At 40.6% G+C, this 26,993-nt stretch overlaps 1 protein-coding gene across 5 annotated transcripts in view; it reads right to left on the bottom strand.

Moving 5' to 3' along the window:
• The window catches only part of FIG4 (FIG4 phosphoinositide 5-phosphatase), a 96,580-nt gene that overhangs the window by 15,197 nt on the left and 54,390 nt on the right, over positions 1 to 26,993 (bottom strand). For 4 of the 5 annotated variants that reach the window (XR_013225212.1, XM_077302416.1, XM_077302397.1 and 1 more), the window contains 8 exons: positions 26,719 to 26,764; positions 24,248 to 24,396; positions 20,761 to 20,927; positions 16,249 to 16,387; positions 14,180 to 14,238; positions 12,232 to 12,379; positions 11,141 to 11,224; positions 7,448 to 7,643 (listed from right to left, as the gene is read on the bottom strand). Coding sequence is in view for 4 of the 5 variants with exons in the window: in XM_077302416.1 (XP_077158531.1) it covers positions 7,448 to 7,643; positions 11,141 to 11,224; positions 12,232 to 12,379; positions 14,180 to 14,238; positions 16,249 to 16,387; positions 20,761 to 20,927; positions 24,248 to 24,396; positions 26,719 to 26,764 (988 nt within the window). In the remaining variant the exon portion in view is untranslated. Of the gene's footprint in view, positions 1 to 507; positions 3,200 to 7,447; positions 7,644 to 11,140; positions 11,225 to 12,231; positions 12,380 to 14,179; positions 14,239 to 16,248; positions 16,388 to 20,760; positions 20,928 to 24,247; positions 24,397 to 26,718; positions 26,765 to 26,993 lie in introns of those variants that run through there. The other variant, XM_077302407.1, reaches the window with a different exon arrangement.

A 26,993-nucleotide genomic window follows, 5' to 3' on the forward strand; every position in this document is an offset into this window, starting at 1 on the left:
CTAACACTCTACCTACAAGCACTGGTTATTGGTTTATATTCATCCTTTGTTATAAGGCCTAAATGAGCCTTATTTATTACTCAAATATTTGGAGTTAGGCTCCTTCTCAAAGGAATTGTTTGTGATTGTATCTTCAGTATTTCACTTTTAAGAAATTCTCATCCCTCTTGAATTCTCATTTCCTTAAGTTTTTCTGATCATGGTACTCTATCCAGCATAACTGTAGATTTACAGGGAGTGGTATATATGCAGGGAACCACTAAGTTACAGGTAAATTCAAAAACTAAAACTCTGGGGCACAAAAATGAAGGTCTATGATGTCTACCATAATGCTTAGAGTATGGGAAACAAACAGGAAGAATTGGATGTCCTCACAGAAGAAGAGAACTATGATCTAATAGGCATTACAGAAACTTGGTGGGATAACACGACAGGAATATTAGGATTGAGGGGTACAATTTTTTAAAGAAAGGACAGACAAATGAAGTGGGGAGGAGTAGCAGTATATGTTAAGAATGTGTATACTTTAAAATTTATTTTGGATTTTAACAGAATACAGAAAATGAAAACATTTTAGAAAATACATAGAATATCTGTCTCCAACATATTCGTCTACTATGAATGTCCGCATCTATTATATTACAGTCATTGCAATACAACAAATAAAGAATATGCGTGTACTTTAAAAAAAATTCTAAGGAAAAGTCCCAGTGATCATTAAATTCTTGTAATGGCCTTCTATTTACTAAACTAGTCAGTTTAGCCATAATGGTGAACACTCTTATCTAACAATATGTTCACACTAGGCAATTCTTGTTGTTTTCATCCTGATGCAACTAAAAGCCTGGTAGCAGTGGTTACATGAAAAAAAAATTAACTGGCATTTTTTGGCAGATTAGAAGGAAAATCACTTAACAGCATAAATTTAGGATATAAAGGAAAATTAATTATTTCCCATCACTTCATGTATCTTTATCTAAAACATTTTAATTCCATCACATAACCAACATGTATGAAAGGAACCAATGGCATGTAACATCTCCAACATTTCCCGTTATATAGGCTGGATAGTTTACTTATACCTTTAGGAGTTACATACCACCTGTAGAGCATTTTATACTAGTTTTCTTTCAATAACTGACATTTTGATAACTTGACATTTTTGCACCATAGTTGCTTCCCCTGTTCATCAAAGAACATATTCTGACCTAAATTCTGCATCCATTTTGTACAATTTTTAACATGTTCATCCTCAATTTCTATCTTTAGCAAATTCTTATAAATTCAACCTAAAAGAAGCCTCTTTATTTTTTATAGCTTCCTTGACTTGTGTTGTTAAAAATGCAGGGCTTCTTATAGAGTTGGCATTGCCATTCCTAGTCTGTGGAATGCATTTAGGCTTCAATTTGTATCATTTTAAATAGCTTCTAAGGATCCTGTAGGGATTTGACTCACTCGTGTTTCCTCTTCACTGTCCTTTTTACTATTATTCTTATTTCCTTCTTTTGAAATCAAATATTACAGCTTTGGATTTCAGGCATAACTTTCCATTGACCTGATTGCTGAACTTAATATCATTGTGGTCACTGTTCCCAATTTAGTGTAACAACCTCTACATCTGTCACCAGGTTTTGTGACCCATTCAGAACCAAGATCGCTCTCTCTAGGTGGCTCTGAGACCAACTATGTGAGTGCATAGTCATTTATGACAACTAGGAATCTTATTTTTAAAGCATGACTTGACTTTACTCAGTCAATGTGAAGGTAGCTTACGTCTCCCAGTATAATAACATTATCTGCTTTAGCCACCTTCCTTATTTCCTTTTCCATCTCAAGATCAACCTCAAGGGTTTGATCAGGTCAGCATTTCTACTTTCAAGCAATCTTTAGGGCCCAATATTTCAACAAATAAATAAAGTATCACTTCTATTGGGGATGAATGACATTGCTGCCATTTGTTTTACAGAATTAATAAGGAACAATGAATATAAAGGTCAAGTTCAATTGCTTTGCATAATTCAGAGCTATAAGATCTCACTTCCAGTTTTGAATGGTACAATATAATTCCTTTTCTGGAAACAGAAAAGAATTTCAGATGCTTAAGAAACAACAGTGGGATTGATCATTCCTAGGGGGTAAAATATTCTACTTGGTGAACACAAGCAGTTAGGCATACCTAAAGTTGCTCTTTGGACTGTACCTTTTAATACTATTTACCATCATAGATATAGAACATGCTGAAGCAGTAAAAATATTCCTGGAAACTAACAACAGAAGTCCAAGTTCATATTAAAGGACCGTAAAGAACATTTCTACGTGGTATTCTGAATATATTTATTGGGAAGGTAGGTAACTAATATAGTTGTGTTGTGCTTTTGGGAGGAAAGGGCATATCATCTCTAGGCCATATCATGCTACATTTCAGTTCACATTGCAACTAGGGTTTATTCCTCCACCTTAAAAAATCATCTTCAGAATGTATCCAGGTCAGTGTAACTTTCATGTTCTTTAAAAAGAGCTTCACCAACCAACAGTCTACAGAAATAGATACAGAGCGCACTGTCCAGCATCCCCCCCCCCAGATCATTCACTGAGTGGTAACAATTTTGTTTTGCAGTGAAGTGACTCTGGTTGACAAGCATGTATTCAGTTTGTTTTCTTCCATTCAATGATTACTTTTTTTTGTAATGTCAAAGACAAGCAAAAGAGTCAGCATCTTCTCTCTGTGAGAGGTAGTCAAGTTAAGCCTCAATAAAATAAGTTCAATTGCTTTCAATGTCAAGAGCATACATTTGATTCATTCTGGAAAGGCTGATCCACACTGCTACACTTCTCTATGACTGTATATGCAGGCATATGACTGAAGAGAGAATCATAGAATCATAGAGTTGGAAGGGGCCATACAGGCCATCTAGAAAGATACCAGCAGTATTACAGCTGTACTTTCCAAAGCAGCTGTGTTTCACAAGATGACTGCTGGATCCCCTCAAGCCCAACCAGTTCAGGCTAGCCTCTCTTCATGAGCCTGTGTAGCTGTCTATGATGACACGAAGGAATACTACCATGAGACCAGGCCCCTGGACTATGCCTGCACCAACAGTCTCCAATCGTCTCCTTGAACAACTATCTGGGGTGTGGCATGGGATTCACCAGCTGCAGCCAGAACATATTCTGCAAAGACAACTGATGCAGAAACACCCTGAAAGTAAAAAGTGAGCAGTGTTGAAGGGAGGATTTTGATATAGAAGGAAACTTGGCTCACTTTCTTGTCCTTATATGTAAGCAAAAAGCATTAAGATTAATAATTTAATAAAACTATCAGAAAATTAAATTAATATTTTCATGAAAATAGTCACTATATTCAGAACTTCACAGTGAAATCCTATGCTGATTTCAACGGGCTCCCACCAGAGTAATTCTGTACTGTACTACACAGATACTAATATAAATGACTGAATCCCATGTATTAAGTATTAATGTATTAATACTTAATGTATTAATACTTAAATACTTAATCCCATGTATTAAATCATCAGGTTTGCAGATGACACCAAATTGGGAGGACTGGCAAATACTCCGGAAGATAGAGACAGAGTTCAACGAGATCTGAACACAATGGAAAAATGGGCAAATGAGAACAAGATGCAATTTAATAAAGATAAGTGTAAAGTTCTGCATCTGGGTCAGAAAAATGAAAAGCATGCCTACTGGATGGGGGATACGCTTCTAGGTAGCACTGTGTGTGAACGAGACCTTGGGGTACTTGTGGATTGTAAACTAAACATGAGCAGGAAGTGTGATGCAGCGGCAAAAAAAGGCAAATGCCATTTTGGGCTGTATCAACAGGGGCATCACATCAAAATCACAAGATGTCATAGTCCCATTGTATATGGCACTGGTCAGACCACACCTGGAGTACTGTGTGCAGTTCTGGAGGCCTCACTTCAAGAAGGACGTAGGTAAAATTGAAAGGGTACAGAGGAGAGCGATGAAGATAATCTGGGGCCAAGGGACCAAGCCCTATGAAGATAGGTTGAGGGACTTGGGATTGTTCAGCCTGGAGAAAAGGAGGTTGAGAGGGGACATGATAGCCCTCTTTAAGTATTTGAAAGCTTGTCACTTGGAGGAGGGCAGGATGCTGTTTTTGTTGGCTGCAGAGGGGAGGACACGCAGTAATGGGTTTAAACTTCAAGTACAACGATATAGGCTAGATATCAGGAAAAAGTTTTTCATAGTCAGAGTAGTTCAGCAGTGGAATAGGCTGCCTAAGGAGGTGGTGAGCTCCTCGTCACTGGCAGTCTTCAAGCAAAGGTTGGATACACACTTTTCTTGGATGCTTTAGGATGCTTAGGGCTGATCCTGCATTGAGCAGGGGGTTGGATTAGATGGCCTGTATGGCCCCGTCCAACTCTATGATTCTATGATTCTAAGTAACTCTATGGTTGTTATTGCTATGGTTATCATGCATGGAAAGGTGACTGCAAACAATGTGAAGGCATTATTCAGTTTTGTTCATTAAATTCCTGCTATCTACAAGGATTAAAAAATTAACCATCAAATACCATAAATTGTTACACAGTTTAAAACTAACCCAGACTGAGCTGAAGTCTGGGTTGCACTAACTGCCATTCTTTGAGCAGTGCTCCATGCATAGTGAGCCTCAGCATTCACAGCCTAAGCATTCAAAGGCCAACCGCTGAGGCAGATGTCCCAAAGCTTCCTGGCCCTCCAATTGTGTGAGGTGCACTCACATTACCTCATCACATGTAGCATTTCGCGCCAGACCAACACACGATTCAGGAACATTCTTTTTTTTAGTTCCCCATTTTCCCTGAGGATCCCTGAGAAAAACATAGCAGAGAACCCATAGTGGGGACAGGAGGGAAGAATGTGTGCCTGGACAGAAGACAACTCACAGCTGTCATTGATGCAGCAAAGTGCAACCCTATTTTCAACTTCCAGGGGTTCCAGGTCTCTACCACCCTAAAAGGATCCATGATCCAGCAACCGTAGATTTCCAGTGGACACAGTGGTATGGTTTCCTGTTTTTGGAATGTATCTATCTGTCCTGGGGCTGTGCCAGCAGGTCCCTCCTCCATGTGTGTGGTTTCCATGCATAGATGAATTACAAGAATGGAATGAACATGTTACCTCATTCCTAACCTGAATTACACTAGAACCATGTAAATGGTAAATTACTATTAACAAAACCTGACAAATTTATTCAGAGGCAATGAATTCCTCAGAGCTCATGTGCATGAGGATTCGGCATCCAGTAAGCCAGGGGTCCCGGATGTGGTGACTGTTGATATCTTTCCTGGATCATGCCAAGTGTCTTTAGAAGGTGGTAGGAATCAGGGCACTCTTCTGGGGCTTATGGTTCAGCAATACCTCCGGCTGGGCAGAATTTTTTAAACATTGCTTTGGAAGCAACTGCCACTACAGAGCAAGGATCTTCACTATGCGACTGAAGGTAAGCTGTGTCAGCCATTCTGTACTTGCATTGCCTCCTGAAGCACTCATTTTTGGGCTGCATTCAATACCCTATGTCAGAATTCCAAATGTAACTGGAAGGCTGATCAGTAAAAATCTTCAAAATCAGCGTAATCAAAACAGGGTCCCACACAGGGTACTCATATGAATGGACCCCATATCTGAGCAGTAGCCTATGTGGTATTATGAAATTGACAATTACTGTATTAGCCATCTATATACTAAGGAGTAATCACTGAGGAAGCTCCTGGAAAATGGGCTTATTACCTGGAACCCCATTTTGATTACTCAGGATTTTGGAATAAATCATATAAAGAACAGTTTGAGTTTTGAAGATTTTTACTGACCAGCCTTCTGATTTCCTTTGCTTCTTCGTCTTTACTATGTAAGGAGTTAGTTCTTTTCTGTTTAGAATTCCAAATGTGCCTCAGAAAAGTTGGGGACCCCTATGCTGAAGGATCTATTCTGGTGCTGTTTGTTTAGATGGAGGTTTTTGTGGGTGGGCTTTCCAATGGATCATGCCATAGTGACCCATGGGGTGGGCTGCAAGTGTACTGCTGGGCCCAAGGTCACCACGTAGGTTTCTATTGTAGGATGGGAGTTAGAGCCGGATCTCCAGGATCCAAGTTTGACCTTTCAACCAGTATGTCATATAGGCTCTTCATCACATTGGCTGGACAAGTGGGCATTCTGTTAGGCTCAGGGTCCACATAACTTGTATACTCTAGAATACACAGGTATTATGAGGTCATTTTAATATGGCATACTGAGATATTACACTTGGCAATGATTTCTCTGTGGGTCTCCTGGTTCACAGGTGGAATTTCATAAGCCATTATCTCTTGAGTATTATTTAGGGGAGGATGACATGAATAGGCTTTCCTTCCTATCTATTCATATGTGATAGCTCTTGGCAGGGCACCTTGTACCTGGAGGCTGACCTAAAGGTACAGTCAGATCCATGTAGGAGGCACATTTTGTCCACTGGCCTTTACATTGAGCCGACCAGGGGTTAATGAGGGATTTTAGGTTCTTGAAGCCCCTTTCCCCCCATTGAGGTGACATTCTGCAGAAAGTAAAAAAAAAAAAAACCTGAGAGCATCAATTTCTGGTGCAGGTAGGAGGGAGAACTGAATTGAATTTTATTTAAACAGTCTTAACCAGAGCAATATAAAACACAAAATAGAAACAAATGGAATAAAACATCAAAATCGGATAGGTCAATTTGTGCTACTTTCTCTCCTAACCCCTCCTTATCAACAAGCCAGGTCCCAGCTGTTGACAACTGTACAATGGATGACACATCTTTCCCTCAGAAAAAGAGGTTACACTCTCTGGAACCAGGTTCCCATTTGCCCCAGATCTCTTTCTCAACTCTGTGCACTTAAGAAGAGACTGTGACACAGGCAGTACAAAGTCTGCATTTGAGTAATTCCATTTCAGCTTGTCATTTGAAAGCTGTGAGCTGACTTAAAAGTCCAGATCTGATAATTATAAAATTGCTAAGCTGCTGCACAAGTGCACTGTGTTCAATAAAACTGGCGATCATATTTGAAAATGTTGTATTAAGCCACTTTTAAGCCAATGCAGTATTAAGCTATTTTTCACTAGTCAAGTTACTTCTAGATGTAAAACTATGACAGAGATAATGCTTAAAAAAAAAAAAAGATTTTAGCTTGAAATCAAATCAATTACAACATTTTTTAAATTACTTTTTAAGTACTACATCTGCTTCTGAAATCCCATTCTAGGTTTTATGCCTTCAAAATAACATTATATTTTTACTGAAAGTAAGTTATTCCTTCTCCTAATGCTGACTAAATGAAATTGCTTAAGTACATAATACATCCAAGAACATTTCAGTATGCCTTAAATGCATACGCAGTATCAGCCTGGAACTAGCAAGCTGTTAAATGCTTATGATGGCTGTTAGCATATTAGCACAGCTTCTTACCTCTGTTATTTTGGCATTCTCTCCTGCATCTGTCATCTTCACTGGTGTTGATCGTTGTGACACGGCTCCTTCATCTTCTTTATCAGTCCCAGAATCATCCTCAGAGCTGCTTGACACTGCTTCTTCACTAGGAGGTGGAGGAGCACTAGCAGCTGTTTTACGCTGCAGCACTGTTTCTTCTCTGTTGCTCTTGTTCCTAAAGAAAATTCATAGTTTTATTATGCCAAAAAAGATCAAAGAAAAGTTCTTAAATGTCACTAGGTTGCTTTAAGGGACACTGGTGGAAGAATTCTCTTTTCTGCTGCTCTTTGGCCTAACACCTTGACTTTTCCTACCCATTTTACTATCTCTTGGAGACAATACAAGATTTAACTATCCCACAGTTCCATTCTTCTAATCTGAATTTCAGTGAATTTAGGGGGACTTTGCTTAGAAGAGCCCTAGCAAACCTTTGACCATGATTAAGAGATTCAGAATGAAGCATGGATCATGAAGGTCCAAGGTTCTAGACTCCAGCCAAGCATTTGCTTTTCTGGTGAGGGGCCGTGGCTTAGTGGTACAATATATGCTTTACCTAGAGAAGATGCCAGATTCAGTCCTGGCAGTTAAAGGATCTCAGGTAACAGTTTGTGGAGCACTGAAAAAACTTTTAGGAAACATATTATTACGTATGTCCCACATAAATTTGTGGATGTAGAGGCTGCCCTTGAACTATATATAATACCCATATTTTAAAAATGTGTTTATTGTTTAAAAATGACTAAATTGTCCACACTTTTGCTATAAAGGGCATGTATGATAATATGCTATTTAAGGGTTCAATGTCACCAATTATTGTTCAGTATCCAAATACACTGATAGTCTTATTGGAACTTGTTTACTACAACATTTGTGTTTCTATTTTCTTCATAGTTGGCAAAAATTAAAATACATAAACTGTTAGGAAAGATTTCAATAACTTGCAGTTCTCTCTCTCTAGTGCAGAATTCACAATTGGTGTGCCAAGGCTCCTGGCCTTGGGTGGGAGGGAGCCAAGGAATAGGCTGCAGAAGACTCCTGGCAAGCTCTGGGCCTTGGATGAGGGGAGAGAGACCTCCTGTAACTAGTCCAGCTGTAAGCTTCACATGGACTGGTGATCCCAACCTATTCCATTTTGATTCATATCTAGCAAAAAACTGATTAATGAAGCAATGGTTCCATCTGGGTGATATCACTTCTGGGCGATATGTCACTTCAGGGGGGGCATGGCAGGGAGGGTGGCCAGCTGACACCACTTCTGGTATGCCTTGAAGGTGGAAAAATTGTTCAGGTGTACCTCCATGGTAAAAAGGCTGAAAAAGGCTGCCTTAGTATGAGGTATTCTAGCAATTCTGGTTGTAGAAAATTTAATACAGTAGGGATTTGCTTTCAGCTAAACCAAGCTGGAAAAAAAATCTGAAAAATGTATTTCCAGTATTTGGGTGGCATTCATTCATTCGTTCGTTCATTCGTTCGTTCGTTCGTTCGTTCGTTCATTCATTCATTGTTTGGATTTCTATACTGCATGCTCCCAGAGAACTGGCTCACAGCGGTTTACAAAAAAAGAAGAGTGACATAATAACCAATAAAACATATTGCAAAAAACCCTTAAAAACACATCACAGCCATGAAACGATGGCAATATCCAGCTGACTGAAAAATATAAATCCCCTCCTATGCCTCAGAGCACCAAACGTGGTGTGGATGGTTGAAAATGGCTGGTAATCAGAATGGTATGGTATAAGCCCCCAGCACAGTCTAGTACCATGCAAGAAGGAGGGGGGGGGCTAGGGGAGAAACCCTATCACATACCCTGGGAGCCTTACCTGGCCTCAACCGAATGCCTGGTGGAAGACCTCCGTTTTGCAAGCTCTATGGAACTCAGAGAATCCCAACAGGGCATGCAGCTCGTCTGGTAGTTTATTCCACCAGGTAGGGGCCAGGACCAAAAAGGCCCTGGCCAAGGCCAGGCTTTCCTCCTGAGGCCCCAGGACCTTCAGCAAATTTATTCCCGCAAACCAGAGTGCTCTGTGGGGGGTATTAGGAGTACAGATATTTTAATCTGATGGGCTACTGGTATAGCTGACAACCCCCCCCCCCCCCACACACACACACACACACAAAAGCTGAATTTGTCCAGCTTTTATTCAGGGAAGAAAAACTGGAGACTAATCCTAACCATTTGCTGGCTCTAAGATTTTGGAAAAGCCAGCCAGGGTGGAGCGCTGTCTGGGTCACCTCTGGGTGTTGGGCCTGTGCTTCCGCCTGCATGGGCCAATCCAGGCAAGCCTGGCAAAGCCAGGTGCACCTGGATTGGGCCGGCCCCTGGAGCGCCCGCCTCCAGAAGCTGGCAGTGAGGCGCTCAGCCAGCCTCACCGCCAGATGCTTCCTGGACGGTGAGGGTGCTTCCATGGCTTTGTGCGTTCACCGCTGCTCAACCCACCCATCAGCAGTCATTCTGGCTCCACTGCCAGCCATACGTCACCCCACCCATCAGTGAGCCTGCCACCTCCAATGGCGCACGGTGGCCCGACCACCTCCAGTGACGTTTCACGCCTGCCAGCACTGTGCCCCGCTCAACCGCCGCATCACCAGTGCCTCAGGTATGTCGGCCGCTGACTGCCCACTCTGACTGTGCATGCCGCTAGCGCCCATTGCATTCCTGCATGCAATGGGCTTGACGGCTAGTTTTAGGTAAACTGATAGGTAAGTCAATGTTCAAATTTTTGCAAGGTGCAATCAAATTGTGTCAAGATTGCTGTTAAGGGCAATCTGCTGTAAACTTTTATTCCTTTTGGGTTCTTTGTATTTACTTTGTTTTTTTCTACTTATTCTAATTTTAACCATGATATAGTTTTATACACCAATAAAGGATTTGGATTTGTTAAGTTGATGTAAGCTACCATGGGCAAATGTGAGGTTTTAGCAGATTGCTTTCAGTAAGAAAACTCCATTTGCAAGTAAGTTTCTTTACTGGTCAGAACAATGCTTGCTATTTAGAAGCTTTGCTATGTGACTAACTTTCTTTGTCAATTGCCCTGCTTTAACATTCAAGTCCCCCCAGCTCCCTCCATCAGTATATTTAGTTGTGAAGTTTCCAAAATGTCATCCTTCCATTAGCCAGAGAGATACAACCACCCTTCTAGGCTGTGGCAAGAGATAGCGGTGCCTTAGCACTGGACAAGACAGGATATTCCCCCACCAGTTAACCCACTACTGCAAAAATTCACACCTAAGACATCCAAAGCACTCAATGACATGGACAGAGAACAGAGCAAAGCAATAAAAGAACAAATGGCAAAATTGGGCATGGTTTTGACAGCAAAACTGCGTAATACTAATATTATCTACTTAAAAAAAATTATTGGTTTTCAATTTCTTTTTACTGCAGGCTGGCATTCCCCATTCTTTCCAGGCCAAAAGTGCAAAGTGATACCATACCCATCCAGCACTGTATCCTATTCAGACCAGCTGGCATTTTACACAGAATGCAGACAAGAGGCCCTAACATTTAGCCTGACAGAGAGCTCTACAGAACTCAAAATTGCACATATTGTTTTGTGCCCCCCCCTTTTTTTTTTAGAATGATGCACTGCAGATTTCCTAGTACAACAGGTGGCTCATCATTCATAATTAAATAAGGCTGTCAGTGCGTGAAATTATTGATTTTCTTACCCCGACACAGATTTTCCAGTTTCATCAGGCTTACGTACAGTAAATGGGCTAGGATCAATGCCAACATTCTTGGGCATAAAATCTCTGAAGAAAAAGGGAACAGGGGAAGAACCAATATACAAAACACTATAAGCAGAAATAGTTTAGTATTTTCTTATCAAGCTAAATCAAATCATTATTTCCGATGCAATTCACCCCCGCACACACATGCAAAATACAAAGTGAAATCTTCATAGAAGTTAATAAAAGCATCTTTGCAGCTCTTGGTTATAGATTTAAATCTGTTCTGAGAGTTAAGATTTTATTTATTTAGATTTTTTATACATTAAAATGATATTAAATATACCTGGCAAAAGGACTCCCTACCAGTACCACATTGATGTTTAGAATTGTCATACTGGACTCATCTCTGATGAAAAGCTCCAATTGTATATTGCCTGGGTTCGTCATCACAAAAGTAATTTTTTTACATTTACTTTTCTTTCTTGGCATTAATTACATTTTCATTCCCTCCTTCCCGGAAGCCTGGAGAGGGGCCATATGCAGGGTTCCTTCACCCTTTTTATCCGCACAATATTCCTGTACGGTAAATTAAGCCAGGACAGTGATTTTCTATCTCAGAGTCAGTCTCTGTGGTTTAGCAGGGATTTGAACTCTAGCATGCTCGCTACTTCACCTATTGGCTTTCAAATGAATCAAAAATGTCAGACTCACAGCCTTACAGCCAAGTAAGATGAATGAGTGACCCTTCACATACATTTTGGATGTAGCAATTGCTTCAAAAAGCCGGATTATATGTTCCTGAATTGCTCTGAGACCCACCGTATAGGAAATTGTGCACATCTCATTGCCCCTGAACAACTTAACTAAAAGCATACCACTAGCATGCTCTTTAGAAAACAGCACACTGGAGGGAAAAACAGTACTTGGAAGTGACAGCAAATTCTTAGAACACATTTCCTCCTTAAGAGATGACATTTTAAGGCTATAGTTGGAATTTTTGTCACTCAAGAAAACTCTTGATATTTCAATAAAATTTTATTTCTGAAATAAATGTCAATGCAACAATATGATTCAAAAAGCAGAAATACCGTATGGAATTTGTCATTGCCAAGCAAAAGGTGTCATCAAAACTGCTGAGTTCATAAGGTCGAAAAAATTCATTATGAATATCAATTTCTTCATCAAATTTATGAAATTTTTTCACCGTTAGCTTCCTTCTGTTTTCAGCACATATTACTACAAAGACAAAACCTAGTAAGAGATTCTTTAGACAAAGAAGTAAAAACGTTATTATCTGGCATGTATCAGGAATGGGGGTCCCAGGTTAATCAAATGTTACAGATATTCAGATTTATTGCTTTGCCGTGCCACCTGTATACAACAAACCCCCCTTAAAAATGCCATCCTAACAGCCCCTACACCTGGCAGACCCCTCTCCCCCAGACAACTGTTTGAAAACCCTCTGGCCCTCTTAGCAACTTGAGGCATCCTGAGGGGGAACTAGGCTCCTAAAGATAATGGCAGATAGCAGTGCTGACTGTCAGAAGCTATCTGGTGGTGCTTGGGAGGCAGGAAGGAGACACTTGAGGATAATAGTTCAGGTTGTCAAAAGACTAGTAACAGCTAGAGGCATCCAGCTGGCTAGCTAGAGGCAGGACTGGGGTGTTTGCAGTCCTAAAGAAAGGGGATATGGTGGCTGCAGGTTGGGGGAAGAAGCATGTTCCCTCCGCAATGCCAGTTAATCAGATTTTCCAGATATTCCATTGCTGGATTACAGAGCTTTTACTGTACCTATATATCATAAAAATATGCAATTAAGATGCATGAGTCCGTTGAAATAAGTTTACCTTCAAAAAATATTTGCAGATAATTAAGAAACAGAAAGGAGGCAGGTAGAAAATAATACACAGCACTTTTGTGAACCACCAGTGTGACATAAGGAGATCCACTAGCTGCTCTGTTTGGGGCAGCACACATATTCCTGCCTCCCCCCCACCCCAAAAAAAAAATTGGCTTTCTGGAAAAAAAACAGTTCACGTAAATGGCTAACTGGAGAAGTCTAAGCCTCCTTTCCCATCAATCTGTTACAAATTGTGTTCCTGAGTACATGGGAAAGATTGGGCTCCAGAACACACATGTGACCTAACCTGAAGACATATCAGAAAAGCATTATGCATAGTTACACCCATGCTCACAAGGGCTCATGGTTATTGTAGTCCATTGACATCTGGAGAGCCACAGTTTGGCCACCTCTGCCTAAGGGATGGTGGCAGAATCTGCTCAACCAGGGATGGCACAAATATAATATTGGAAATAAATTTTTATTTTTATCCAATAAAAAGGCAGTATGTGGGCCCTACTATACTCAAGCATCAAGCATCAAGCACAATTGTCAGTTTTTCTGAACAGATGTGTTCAGGAGAAAGTGCATCAGTATTACCTGAACAAAAGAATCAACACTTTAAGCTAAAACTGCTGGGATCACTTGCATTAAGGCATGAGGGATGGACATGGGCACATTGTCTATAATATTAAGCTTTAATCACCATACATACTTAGAAAGGAATGTGCCTCCTTAGGTTTTAGAGTATGACCTTTTCAATACCTACATTTTCAGAATTTCTCCTATCTTTGAAATGAGCATCCATCACATGTATTATAGTTCAAATGATCTCATAACTGCTGTAACTTCTAGGAGTTTCCTTTACTATTTCCACAGATGAGAGTTATTACATATATACTAAATACCATGCATGTTTTATAAAAGTACAGCAACTAATATTCTACAAAATAATGGCTATATGGATTATTTAACTGTTTTCCACAAGACTCTAGCTAATTTTTTTGACAAAAACTATCCCATTCATGTTTGAGAATATCATACAGATTATCAATATTTTCATTAAAATATTGGTTTTATTCACCATACACATGCTCATAGGTATGTTATTTTATTATTTAAAATTTACGTAATTACGTCAATTATTTGAAGTTGGAAATGTAAATTGAAAAAAATATATAGCAAAAAGCACTTACCTTCATCAAATGGTAGTGGCAAGTGTTTCAATACACCTGGAGTCCACCAGTAAGTGTAGCTTTAGGTGTGAAATAAAGACAAGCAAATGTTTTTAATTACCAATCTTATTATTTGCTTTCCCTAATCTTTTAGTTACACATGAATGCAGCATGTTATGGATGTAGTGATAAATACAGGGGTATAGTTGTTAACATTAAGCAGAGCTGGCCTGGTCTCTCAACTATACATTGAGACATGCCAAACAATGAGTTCAAAGTCCCAGAACTGTACAGTGATAATGAAGAGAAAAAAGGTACAAAGGAATAACAGACTAATATAGCCTTTCAGAGATTAGAAATAGATTATTATCAACAGATGGAGTATGTCTGAGGGCAAGTCCAAGAAACATTTGAGAATGGCAAGAGCAAGAAGTGAAGATATAGTTCAAAGATGGAGTATACTGGAGTATAAATTTTTCATACATATAACTATTGTAAATATTCTGTTATGATAAAAAGTAGCAACAATGAACTAACGTAGCTTTTATATATTTGAAGATATCTATGTAAGAGAGCTAAAAGATTAATTGGCCTTCTTGAATGTACACCTGTATCTCAATCAGGCCTGATCCATGAAACAACTATCTGTAACCTCTCAGCAGGAGCGGTATAAATAAAACAGTAAGGGCCCTTAAGGTGGGCCCTGTCCGGGATGGCGAAGGGTGCCCATTGGCCCCTTCCATCCACTTGTCAGTCCAGTCCCAAGGCGCCAATCAGCAGCTGTGCGATTGGCCCTTTGCCTCAAGACAGACAAGTTGAGAGGCACGAAGCGCCTCCCAACCCCCCACGTGCCCCACCTTCGCCCCACGGCAGCAATTCCTGTGTTAGCCACCAAGAGGTGAGGTAGGCACACTGTCCCATGAAGCTGGCTTAGGGGGGGAGGCCTTCGCTGGTGGCCCAGGAGCTGGCCCAGAAAGCTGGGCTGGAAGGGGACGGGGAGAGGCTGGGTTGGGAAGGGAGCAATCTGCTTCGCAGCCGGGGAAAGAGCTGGGCCGCTGCGTCGCCACTGCACCGGCCCAGCTCTTTACCCGGCCGCGAAACAGACAAGCTGGCTGGGGAGAGGCTGGGTGGGGAGGGGGGCTGTCTGCTTCGCAGCCGGGTAAAGAGCTGGGCCGGCACGTCGCTGACGCGGCAGCCCAGCTTTTTTTCCGCCCGCGAAACAGGCAGGCTGGGTTGGGAGGGGGGCAGACTGCTTCACGGCCGGGGAAAGAGCTCTTTTCCTGGCTGCAAAACGGGCAAGCTGGCCTGGGTGGGGGCGAGGAGAGCCTCCTAGCGCCCGCTGTATTTCAAGTATATAGTTATATATAGAGCAATAGCAATAACCAAAGGGAAAAAGGAAATATAAATGGAACAAAACTGCTTCAGAATACCGACCAAGATCCACGATATGGGATCAGCTCATGAATTGGAATTCCTATCGTAGTTCACCTGCTCTCAAAGCCCTGTCTGTCAAAGTTAGCAATGGATCGGCTCTGATGTAAATAAGGATCTGGATTATATTCCCTGTGTCTACTGTTTTATATACTAGGAAAATGACTACAAGATATTACATTAGTATTTTTCAAATATTGTCAGTATATTGGGAGAATATTTGGGATTCTTGGTAGTATCAGTATCCAGGTCCCAAATATTCCCAGGAGTGTTTGGGGATGGTATTTTGAGGATGCCAGGCCTGTTTTTTCTTCCTTCCACAGGTTTCCAAGGTAACAGAAGAGAAGGGGTAGGAATGCATCTTTCTTAGGCAAGAAGGACAGTTTGAAAACAGCTTAATGAAAGTAAGTGAGCTCTAGTACACATATAGCCCAGTTTTTTAAAGGGAGGAGAGATCAAACAGTGCCACTCTTCTAGCCCTCTCCCCCTAGATTTCTATTGTGTATGAAACCCTAAGCTCTGAAAAGGAGTTTGACAGCATACAGACACAAATGATAAAATATTACTGGGGCACACTAAGCTTGATCCTGAATAAAGTCTCTGATCTTTTACAGTATTCATACATTTAAAAAGTTAACAGTTGCAGAACTGTTAAGTACCTTCGCCTTGCTGGGACAAGATTAATTGTATCCTTCTGATGCAAATAAAAATCAGTAGGTAGCTCCCAGAGGTGAGGTTTCCCTTCTTCAGGAAGAAACACCCCCAGAAACAAATTAATTGAATCTTGCCTGTCAGCATCTAGAATATGAAAGACACAGAATACAATAACTACAGGATACAAAGTAAATTTTGCTACCAAATTTAAATTTGCAAAGAGGAAAGGAGAACCACACTGCTTAAAAGAATAAAACAGTTATATTGCGAAGAAAAACATACTTGTGTGTGTGTGTGTGTGTGTGTGTGTGTGTGAGAGAGAGACTTTGCAGTCTACTGTTGTTTTATTCAGTCTGTTCAGGAGGCAAGCAGGGAGGAAGTGTGCTCAAAGGAGTAGGAAGTCTCCAACTGAGCCAAAACGGAGGAGATTATTTTAAAAAATGACCGGAAATTCCTAATCTAAACATACTAACTACATATCTTCTCCAATGATCTCTGAAGGACAATCCTCAAATTCTGTTCAATCACGTGCATTACAGATCTTGCATATTCCAACAAATTTTGCTACTTAAATAAAAGGGAAAGAAGTGACATTATGATATTTTCAGTGGCTGTGATTTATTTCTCAGACATGACACAACCAACTGCTGCTTTAAAAGATTTTATGTTTGCCCATCTCTTTCAATTTTGGCTCATTTTAATCCCAACTGCTTCTTAAATGAAATTCCCACTCATATTTCCTAATTTGTACCTCAAATCAAAATTTTATGTTGTGGTTTTCTTTCATGAAATTTCCACAGTCATATCCATCCATCCATTTATCCATTTATCCATTTATCCATCCATCCATCCATTTATCCATCCATCCATCAATGTCCCTACTCTGTAAAGGTAAAGGTATCCCCTGTGCAAGCACCGGGTCATGTCTGACCCTTGGGGTGATGCTCACTAGCATTTTCATGGCAGACTCAATACGGGGTAGTTTGCCAGTGCCTTCCCCAGTCATTACCGTTTACCCCCCAGCAAGCTAGGTTCCTAAACAGCTAATTTGTAACAATTGCAATTATGGATACAATCTGAAGGCTATTTGAAACAGCTTAGGAGGGCAACAATACAGTGACATAATGTGAAGAGTCCCTAGCTACTGATTGCTATCCTAAACTGTTCAGAGACAGGGCATAGGATTGCATTGTGAATTTCTAAATTGTCTACTGAACTGTTACTCAAAAGGTAATATTTCTTAAATGGAAGAATAAGTCTTTATGTCAGTATTCCATCTTTCTCTCTACAACTTTTCTCTTATAGTCTCTACAATGATTCCTAATTTAAATTAGGTAGACTGTATATTCCTCTCCTACTACAAATACTTTATTGACCATTAAAAAAAACTAAACTAGTGCAAGTTAAATTAATTATAAAAGCATTAGCTGTTTCTCCCTTGTCAGTTCAGTCACTGATGCTACAATTAGGGAAATATTGAATAGGTTTTTTTTTTAATGGACATTGTATGTACGTGTATTATTGCACATTTTTTGCATGTCGTTTGGGGAAAGCCATATGACGATTAGTTTATGAGGTTAAGTAATTGAATTAGCCTAAACACTTCAGTTCCCTCACTCTATTAAAAAAGCAACAACCCTGAAACATCAGATTTAATATGACTGGAGTCATGGTGCTCTATGATTAAGTGGACGGGGTAATCAGATTATCTTCCTGTATCAGTTAAAGAGAAGTTGACAGTGCAGCCCTGTCTCTTGACTACTAAGTGGTTGTAGATTCCAGAAATCTCTAACAACGGATGTGGCAACATCCACATTGAAGAGTGCAGTCAATATAATTCAGAAATATAACTTTTAGAATGGCTTTTCCAATGTACTAGACATAGGGATGTCAGTCCCCAGGTCGGGCCTGGGGATCCCCTGGAATTATAAGGTGACAGAGATCAGTTCCCCTAATGGTTGCTTTGGAGGGTGGACTCCATAGCATTACACTTCACTAAGACTCTTCCCCACCTCAAATCCCATCTACTCCTGGATCCACCCACAAAATCTCCGGGTATTTCCCAACCCAGAGCTGACCACACATCATTAAGCGAAAGAAATCTATGATTTTCATGTCCATCAGAAATATCACACGTTCAGTGACTGATTGCTGCCTGTTTGAAAAGGAATTACAAAGCCCTGTCTTTTTATTGGAAAAAACAATACATATAAGTCTTAAAAACAAATCATATTTTCATTGCGAGGATTTTGGTTGGACCTTCTAGAATGGATAACAAGGCTTGGGGCCAGCATATCTGAAATGCTGTTATCTTCCAAGCACTTCTGCCCAGGAATTAAGATCACTGAGAGAGGCCCTCCTGAAAGTCCCAACAATCACCCAGGTCCTTTTTGGTGGCAGCCACACAATTATGAAACAATCTCTCGAAGGAGATTCACCTGGCTCCCTCACTTGCAGTCTTCAGGAGGCAATTGAAGTCTGTTATATTTAGGACTGCATTTGACTAATTTAGTTATTATTTATAACTGCGAGTTTTAAATAGTGGTCTTTCTACTTAGCATGGGCCATCAAGGTTAGCATTATAACAACACATTACTGATTTTCAAAAAGCCCCCCGGTGGCAGGGTGAAGAAATGACCATTGTGGCAGTCAAGTTTGAAGGACATCCAGGAGCTGCCAGTGCACCTGCTGTATTTTAACTATGGGGTGAGCTTTGCTGACTTTGTTGTAGATGGCAGGGAGAAGCCTCCAGCAGTGACAACAACAGCATGGTAAGTCAAGGGGTGGCTTCTCCTCTTTCCCTTCTGAACCAGTAGCAACACTTCTGAAAAATCAGGATAACAAAAAGTGTCTTACTCAAAATCCTGATCTGAAATTATTGCAATTTTTTAAAATGCACACCCCTACTCCCCCCCCACACAAATCTCATATACTGTTTCTGCATTAGTAGACATACCTTGTTTTAACCTCCATCTGGATTTCCCTCTGAGCGTTGACTCCCTCTGAGCATTGACTAGCATTTTCACATTTGGGCTTTTCTCGCCTTATTTCCCAGGCTAAAATGCGTGACATGCTTTCCGCACTGAGTCTGATGAAGGCAGCCTCTTGTCATGCTTTGCTCCCTTCCTCTTTCAAAAATGTGCTTTTTGCAAAAACACCCCTTAATCTTACTGTTCTGTGCCCTTGATTGCCTCCCCCTCCCCCCAAAGTGTCCTGAATGTAATTTTTTAAAACCCTGAGCTATAGCATTATAACATTATAATAGTATATAATGTTGTAAAGAGTGTACAAGACTGCTTTTTAAAAAACTTAGAAACAATGTTGTAATGCACGCACTCCTTTTTTTTAAGGCAGATTATTCAGAATGGAGGGAGATTGGTGATGAAAAAAGGGGTGTTTCCAAATGGCTCAAAATGGCAGGCACAGGGGAAAACCCAATAGCATGCATTTCCACACTGGGTAATCCCGAATTAGACCCCATTAGACCCCACTTGAAAAATGAAATTCAATTCCTGGGATTCCTTTATTGCGGGGCAAATGAGGGGGCAATTCAGGACTGTGCCTGAACAAGCAAATTTTAGTGTGGAACAGCACAAAAATGCCGACCCATGAAAATGCAAATCTGAATTATATTGTGCAGAAACAGTCACAGTGTTTTTATAATGTTCTCAGGCACAACTTTGTGATGCAGTAGGAAGGGGGAGGCACAGTTTTAAAAAAATGAACAATGCCATTTGCAGTCAGTCAGCTGAGGGGGCTACTGCCCTTTTTCTGGGCCCAATCTCAATTTTGAGAGCCAACAAATCTGGCAAAGCAGAAAGTTTTGTGTATTTCCTTTGTTCCAATTAATATTTGCTATTATCAGCCTAAAGGAGAACAAGATACTTACTACTTGGTTTAAAAGTAACATTCTGACCTTGAAGGAAGATTCATCACATTTCCAAGTTTTACTGTAATTTTGTTGTTCTACCCTTGAGCTTTGACCTGTAATTTATACCACTTAGTTTTAAGTTTACTGCAACTGAAATTTGGTTTCTTTTTGTGTTTTTGTAAACTATACTGAATTCCAGGGGACTGACTGGCTGTTTTGGCTAAGATCATATAGCTATATTTGGATGTGTGACACAGTTTACTAATGTAACAGAATTAATTTTTGCTATATATTCCCAGTGTCATGTAGGGAGTTCTTAGTCTGAGGAAGAGTGCTTGCACTTGAAAGTTCACACCGTGAATAAATCTTTGTTGGTCTTAAAGGTGTTACTGGACTCTGATTTTATTGTGCTACTTCAGACCAACACGGCTACCCATTTGAAACCTTCCAAAGTGTCAGTCATGTTTAAGTGACCCAGTTTTAGTATTAACACAAAAATTCAAAGACACCATGTTGCTAATTGTTGAGACTATTTTAAAAAGCAATAGTCACTTTGCAAATACTGACTGCTGTTGATAATTACTAATACAGAACAAGATGGATATTTAGGCAGAGATTTTTACCTTGGACAGAAAATTTCACTTACCCGAAAAAGCATTGCTGTAATATCTTGAAAGAGTTTGCATAATATCTTTAGAATGCTGGGTCCAAGGTGCTATCTTTCTGTAGGTTTTTACTCGATGAACTAGTTGAGAACCACCGTACTGGAGAGAAAGTGTATCACCATGATCTTCATATAGCTCTTCAAAAAGTCTAAAGCAGGGAGACGAAAATGGCTAAGAATTTATTACTTGTTTATTTCAGAAATTTACAAGCTAGAGAGACCTCAAGATGGCGCCATAAGAAAGCTGGACTTCAGTTCAGCTCTTAAGCCATGCCGAGGGTCAGGGGCTTATGCACCTGGCAGACCTGAACAGATACGCAAATCTGCTCACCGGTCGCCCCAGGAACCGGGAACGGTGACCTGAGGGTCCTACAGATCCGTAGGGAGAAGCAAGACCTCCCTGGATTAATAGCGGCTTGAGCTCAAGGTCAAGATGGCGTCTTTGTCGCAAACAACTTTACAAGCTTGAAACGACCAGCCGACCTCACATTCTTCCCAGACCATCATTTACCAGATCGATAGGAGCAGAAGCTGACAGAAGCTGGAACCTACAACAGTAAGAATTGAAAGCTTTCTGGCTTTTCTCTCTCTCCTCTCACAAGCTCTTCCCTCCCCCCCCTCAACCAATTTACAAGCGAATTCCTTCTTTCCCCGAGTGAGAGACTCCCAGCTAATTACACCCATTAACCAAACAAAGAGAGTGCTTTGAAGATTTATGGGTGAACGTTCAGTGGGAGAATTTGACTTGATACGGAGATCGACAAACTGATAATTTGGGATCGCTCGTGCTCCCGCGAGACCTCACGAGACTTTCTGTTTATAGTTTGTGTCTGCCTAGAACTATGGAAGAATTAACAACTGGAGAATTAACAAAGGCACAGCTTCTCTATCTGTTATGCAAAGGAAACTCAGAGATACTGAAAGCAGTCAATAAGCTGGAAAAGGAAATTCGTGGGACTAAGGGGGAGCTTTTGGATGGAGCCCAAGATCCGGAGAGACCAGCTGATGACGCAGCTCAGCTAACAGTAAATCAAGTGAAACTTCAATGTCTGGAAGTTAACCAACTGGAGGGAGAGAGTGCCAGAGATGTAAAAACCCAAAGTATCTTTAAAGAACCTGGGAAAACAGATTCATGGAAGGAAAGTACCAAAAACCTGGAAGTCTATTCAGAGCAGGAAATGACTTGGATCAGCAAAATAAAAAGAGTCTATTCAAAAGCGACAGCAACTAGGAAGCTATCAGGAGATATTTCTGTGCGACCAGAGGAAGAGATCCAGATTGACAAAGGATTCAGAGCCCCCTCAAAGGCGATTACAAGCAAGAATCAAGCAAGAGATTTCTCTGGCCCTGACAGAAGGACAATCAGAAACACTCTACTATGGAAAAAAATACAATTTCATTTTCTGCGACCACCTGAAAGATGAGCTGAACAATGGAGTACTCTCCTGGCTTCTTGTGAGAAAAAAAAAAAAAAGCAGTAGCAACCTTTAGGACAGGTCTAATATATGAAGGGAACTGACTTTATATCACTTAAGACAATAATAGAATATATCCTTATAATAGATTATACCTTCCTATGTATCAACAACTACTTTGTTAAGAAAGATGGTAATAACTCCTAGATCAGGATTAATATGCAATGGGAATTGAATATGTATGTTAATATGTATGCCAAAAGAGGATGACAAACCATATTTTATAGGCATTAACAAGACAACAGTAGTGAAGGAGACTGACCTAATATCATTTAAGATAATAACAGAATGTATTCCTATAACAGATCTCATATGTATTAACAATCACTTGGCTAAGAAAAATGGTAAAAACTTTTAGACTAGGAATAATATGTGATGAGAACTAAATATCTATGTTAAAAGAGATGGCAAACCATATCAACTGGTCGCTTTTTCTTTACAACTTCTCTGTAAATGCTTTATATAATAATAAACAATAAAATTATCATAAAAAAAAAAAAGACATTTACAAGCTAGAAACCTGTAAGTCCTTGCAGAAAAGCCTCTCATTTCCCCTGTATCTCCTATCTCCACTATTTCCCCTTTCCCTTTCTTCTTTTCCTTCTACTACCCAACTACCTCTCTACCTTTATATGCTCATCTGTCCTCATCTTTGCCCCTTTTCCTCCACACAGCAACTTCTCCTTGGTAAAAGTCTGCTCTCTTTGAATTTTAGTAACTGCTGTCTGAGATACAGCTGAGAAGGGGCAACACCTGCATCTTGTTCCAAATACTGGTTTTATTGGCAGCCACTAACCCAAAGTCTAAACTTTGCTTTTCAGAAATAATCAAATGTCCACCCATCTGAAAACTCAGCTTTGGGAGAAGGAAGGAATGAGGAACACGATATGGTAGACTCTACTCTCTAGACCCATCAATCTGCTTTGAAACAGGGTAGGTAATGCACTAAAGAAAGATTTAAACTGGGGAATGACAGATGGGAAGAAAGACTAAAGGTTTGAAGTTCTGCTCCAAGCACCATTCCACCTGCCTTTCTTATTCTGTGGAACAACTCCACCCCCCCCTCACCACATTATTTCAAAATTAAATTGGACTTGTATTACTACATCCCTTCACTTGTTAAATTGAATGATGGATGTTTTGTGGCGCAGAGTGGTAAGGCAGCAACATGCTGTCTGAATCTCTGACCATGAGGCTGGGAGTTCGATTCTAGCAGCCGGCTCAAGATTGACTCAGTCTTCCATCCTTCCGAGGTTGGCAAAATGAGTACCCAGCTTGCTGGGGGGTAAACGGTAATGACTGGGGAAGGCACTGGCAAACCACCCCGTATTGAGTCTGCCATGAAAACGCTAGAGGGCGTCACCCCAAGGTCAGACATGACTCGGTGCTTGCACAGGGGATACCTTTACCTTTACCTTAATTTTTAAAAACCCATCGTGTTTATTTCTTCAAAATATTTACCTCTGGCCTTTTGATTTAAAATATCCTAGAGGACTAATAAGAATCACACATTTTAAACAACTATTCATAATATTCACTAGTATAAACAATAACAGCAGGAATATCAAGCTCACAGTTGTTAAGACAATCCAGTAATAGGCTGATAGGAATATGTTTTAAATTAACTGTAGAAATACAGTTAATCTCATATAGGTGCAGGAAGTCAACCCATATTAATAAAGCTAGATTTATCTATCCAGATTCTTAAATAATATTTGAGAAGTTAATGAATTGTCAAAGGCTTTCATGGGCAGAGTCCATGGAAGTTTTGACAGAAACTGTGGCTGGCATCTTCAGAAGTATGACATGCAAGATGAGAATCTCTCCATGCAAAATTGTTACTGTGAAACATCAGATCATGGCCACACAGCCTGGAAAACCCACAACAGCTGTTTGAAGACTTAATTTCAATTTAATATACATAGTTTATGAGCAGAAATACAGAAGCTAGAAAAGTATGATTCAGCATGTATTATTATGGTAAACTGTCTTACCTAACAGCATCTGTGTCAAACTGCAAATTGGGCTTGTCAATCAACCCTAAGGAATAAAGCTGATAGGCCAAAGCACACTTCCCAACCATAAACTGGGCTGTGTTCGTGCGATCCAAGCAATCAACACAATTGGTTCGAAGAACTCCAGTCTAAAAAAGAAATTATTCTAATACATATGAGGACATACTAATTAAAAAAAGAAATCAATAACATTTTCCATTAGAAGAAGAAAAGAGCAGCACCTTAAAAACTAACAAAATGTGTGGCAGTGTATGAGCTTTTGTGAGTCACCACTCACTTTTTCAGAAGACGTGGACAGTGATTCATGAAACCTCATACCTCACAAAAGCACATACCCTGCTACAAATTTTGTTTGTCTCTGAGGTGCTACTGGACTCTTGCTCTTTTCTGGTTCTACAGACTAACATGGCTATCCATCTGGATTTTTCATTTGTGTTATTTTGTACCAAAGTCAACTGCGTATTTGAAGGATAAATGGTTAGTGTTAGACTAGAGACTGGGAAGTCAGATTTGAATTCCTGCTCTGCCAAGGAAGCTTGATAGGTGACCCTGGACAGGCCACACAAATGCAGCCAAGCCTACCTCAAAGGATTGGTTGTTATGAAAAAAACAGAGGTGAGGTGAATCATCTAAACCGTGGGTCATCAACCCAGGACCGTGGCCCATAGAGCCTTGGCAGCGGGCTGTGGCTCCCTCTCCCCGCCCCCCACAGCAAGAAGCTCGTGGCCTGGCGAGCTTCTCGCTGCGGGGGGGGGGGGCGGGGAGAGGGAAGTGTGACTGCCGGCATGCCGGCGGGCGCAAAGGCAAGGCAGCTCCACACATGCATGTTTGCACGGGGCTGCTGCACATGCGCGTTCTCATGGGCCTGCCGCACATGTGCATTTTCATGGGCCTGCCACGCATGCGCGGCGCCCCCGGGTCACCCTCTCCCCCCACCCCTTGGCAGCAGGCCGCAACAAGAAAAAGGTTGCGGACCGTTGATCTAAACGGTTTGGGGTCCCCCTTGGGAAGAAAGATGGGGTATAAATGAAGTAAATAATAAACAGTAATTATAATAATTCTTTAAGCTCCAAACATGATTCACTTGTCATTTTCCTCTTACATTTGCATCAAGACATTTTTTGTACATACTTTTGATTTTTGGACTATTGAAATAATATCACAAGTCCTGGATGTAATCTTAAAATACTTTTAAAGATTAATGGTAATAATAGGAAAAAATCCATATATTTAGAAAAAAATGGGGTGAATGGGGAAAGCAGGTTTCAAAGTCCCTACCCTGCCACAGAGCTCACTGGGTGATCTTGGGCTAGTCACTCTCTTCCTCAATCCAATCTATCAGAGTTGTTGTGAGGATAAAATGTGGGAAAGAACTATGAATGTTATGCTATTCTCCCCGGAGGACTGAGAGAGAAAAATATAAAGTTTTCAATTGAATTTTATAACTGTATTTTAAATTGTTAAATGTTTTACGTTTTTATGTTTGCAGGCTTGTGGACCCTAACTGAATGGAAAGATGGTATAAAATGTTTTAAAGAAAGTACAAGAAATATTTACAGTGGGCTGAATCCAATGAAGAGCAACTGCAGGGCAGTTATAGATCTTTCCTGCCCTCTCCTATTCTGTAGGCAGCTCCTAAGACCTCTGAAAACTTAAAAGCTGGAGATTATTACAACCTTGTTGGTTGGGAGGCTGCAACAGGTTTTCTCAACCAGGGTTTTGTGAAACCCTGGGGTTTCTTGATAGCCCTGGAAGGGTTTCCCAAGCGGGTGGGAGTTAATTAATTTTAATATATTTGTAAATGTATTAAACAGGAAGAAGAAGAAGAGTTGGTTCTTATATACCGCTTTTCTCTACCCAAAGGAGTCTCAAAGCGGCTTACAATTCCCGTCCTTTTCCTCTCCCTACAATAGACACCCTGTGAGGTGGGTGAGGCTGAGAGAGTCCTGATATCACTGCTTGGTCAGAACAGCTTTATCAGTGCTGTGGCGAGTCCAAGGTCACCCAGCTGGCTGCATGTGGAGGAGGAGCGGGGAATCAAACTGGATTCGCCAGATTAGAAGTCCTCGCTTCTAACCACTACACCAAGCAGGGTGATATGACCATATATGTTCATGCTGACCCACCCACTCCCTCCCAAAATGGCCAATGATGGGCCTGGAGGGGGTGGGAAAGGGAGGGGGTCCTGGGTGGGCATGTACACAGCTATGCTTCCCAACCATATTTTGCCTTATCGTGCTACTTCTGGGTTTCTCAAAGCCTGAAAGCGTTTCACAGTGCTATTTCTATTGGTCAACTTCACTATTAGTATATATATATAACTAAAGAATGGTTCAGGCAGATGACATTCACCCAATTCTAAAGAACAATGATAGTTATCCTGTAGATATTTTTGATCAAGGACTGAGCCATATTAAACAACAGTTGTAGAATCAAGTTCAATTCAATACCTGCAAGCGGCCAGTGGGAATCACACATCCTCCCAACTCATTCCACCTGAAAGACACAACATTGTATCTGGCAGGACATACACTGTAAGAAATATATTCAGCCAACATCAGATTAATTACTAAAATATGCAATAGCAGTGGCCTGCAATTAGATCACAAGTTAATTTCTATGATGAAATCTAAGAGGAGAGAAGAGCCACAGTTTAGTTAGGCAGCTCTCTTTTTTCCTCTAAAAAAACTAATAAATAGAGTGGTTTCTCCTTGCCTCTAATATC

This window comes from Paroedura picta, chromosome 1 (genome assembly GCF_049243985.1).
Source record: "Paroedura picta isolate Pp20150507F chromosome 1, Ppicta_v3.0, whole genome shotgun sequence".
Taxonomy (NCBI): Eukaryota; Metazoa; Chordata; class Lepidosauria; order Squamata; family Gekkonidae; genus Paroedura; species Paroedura picta.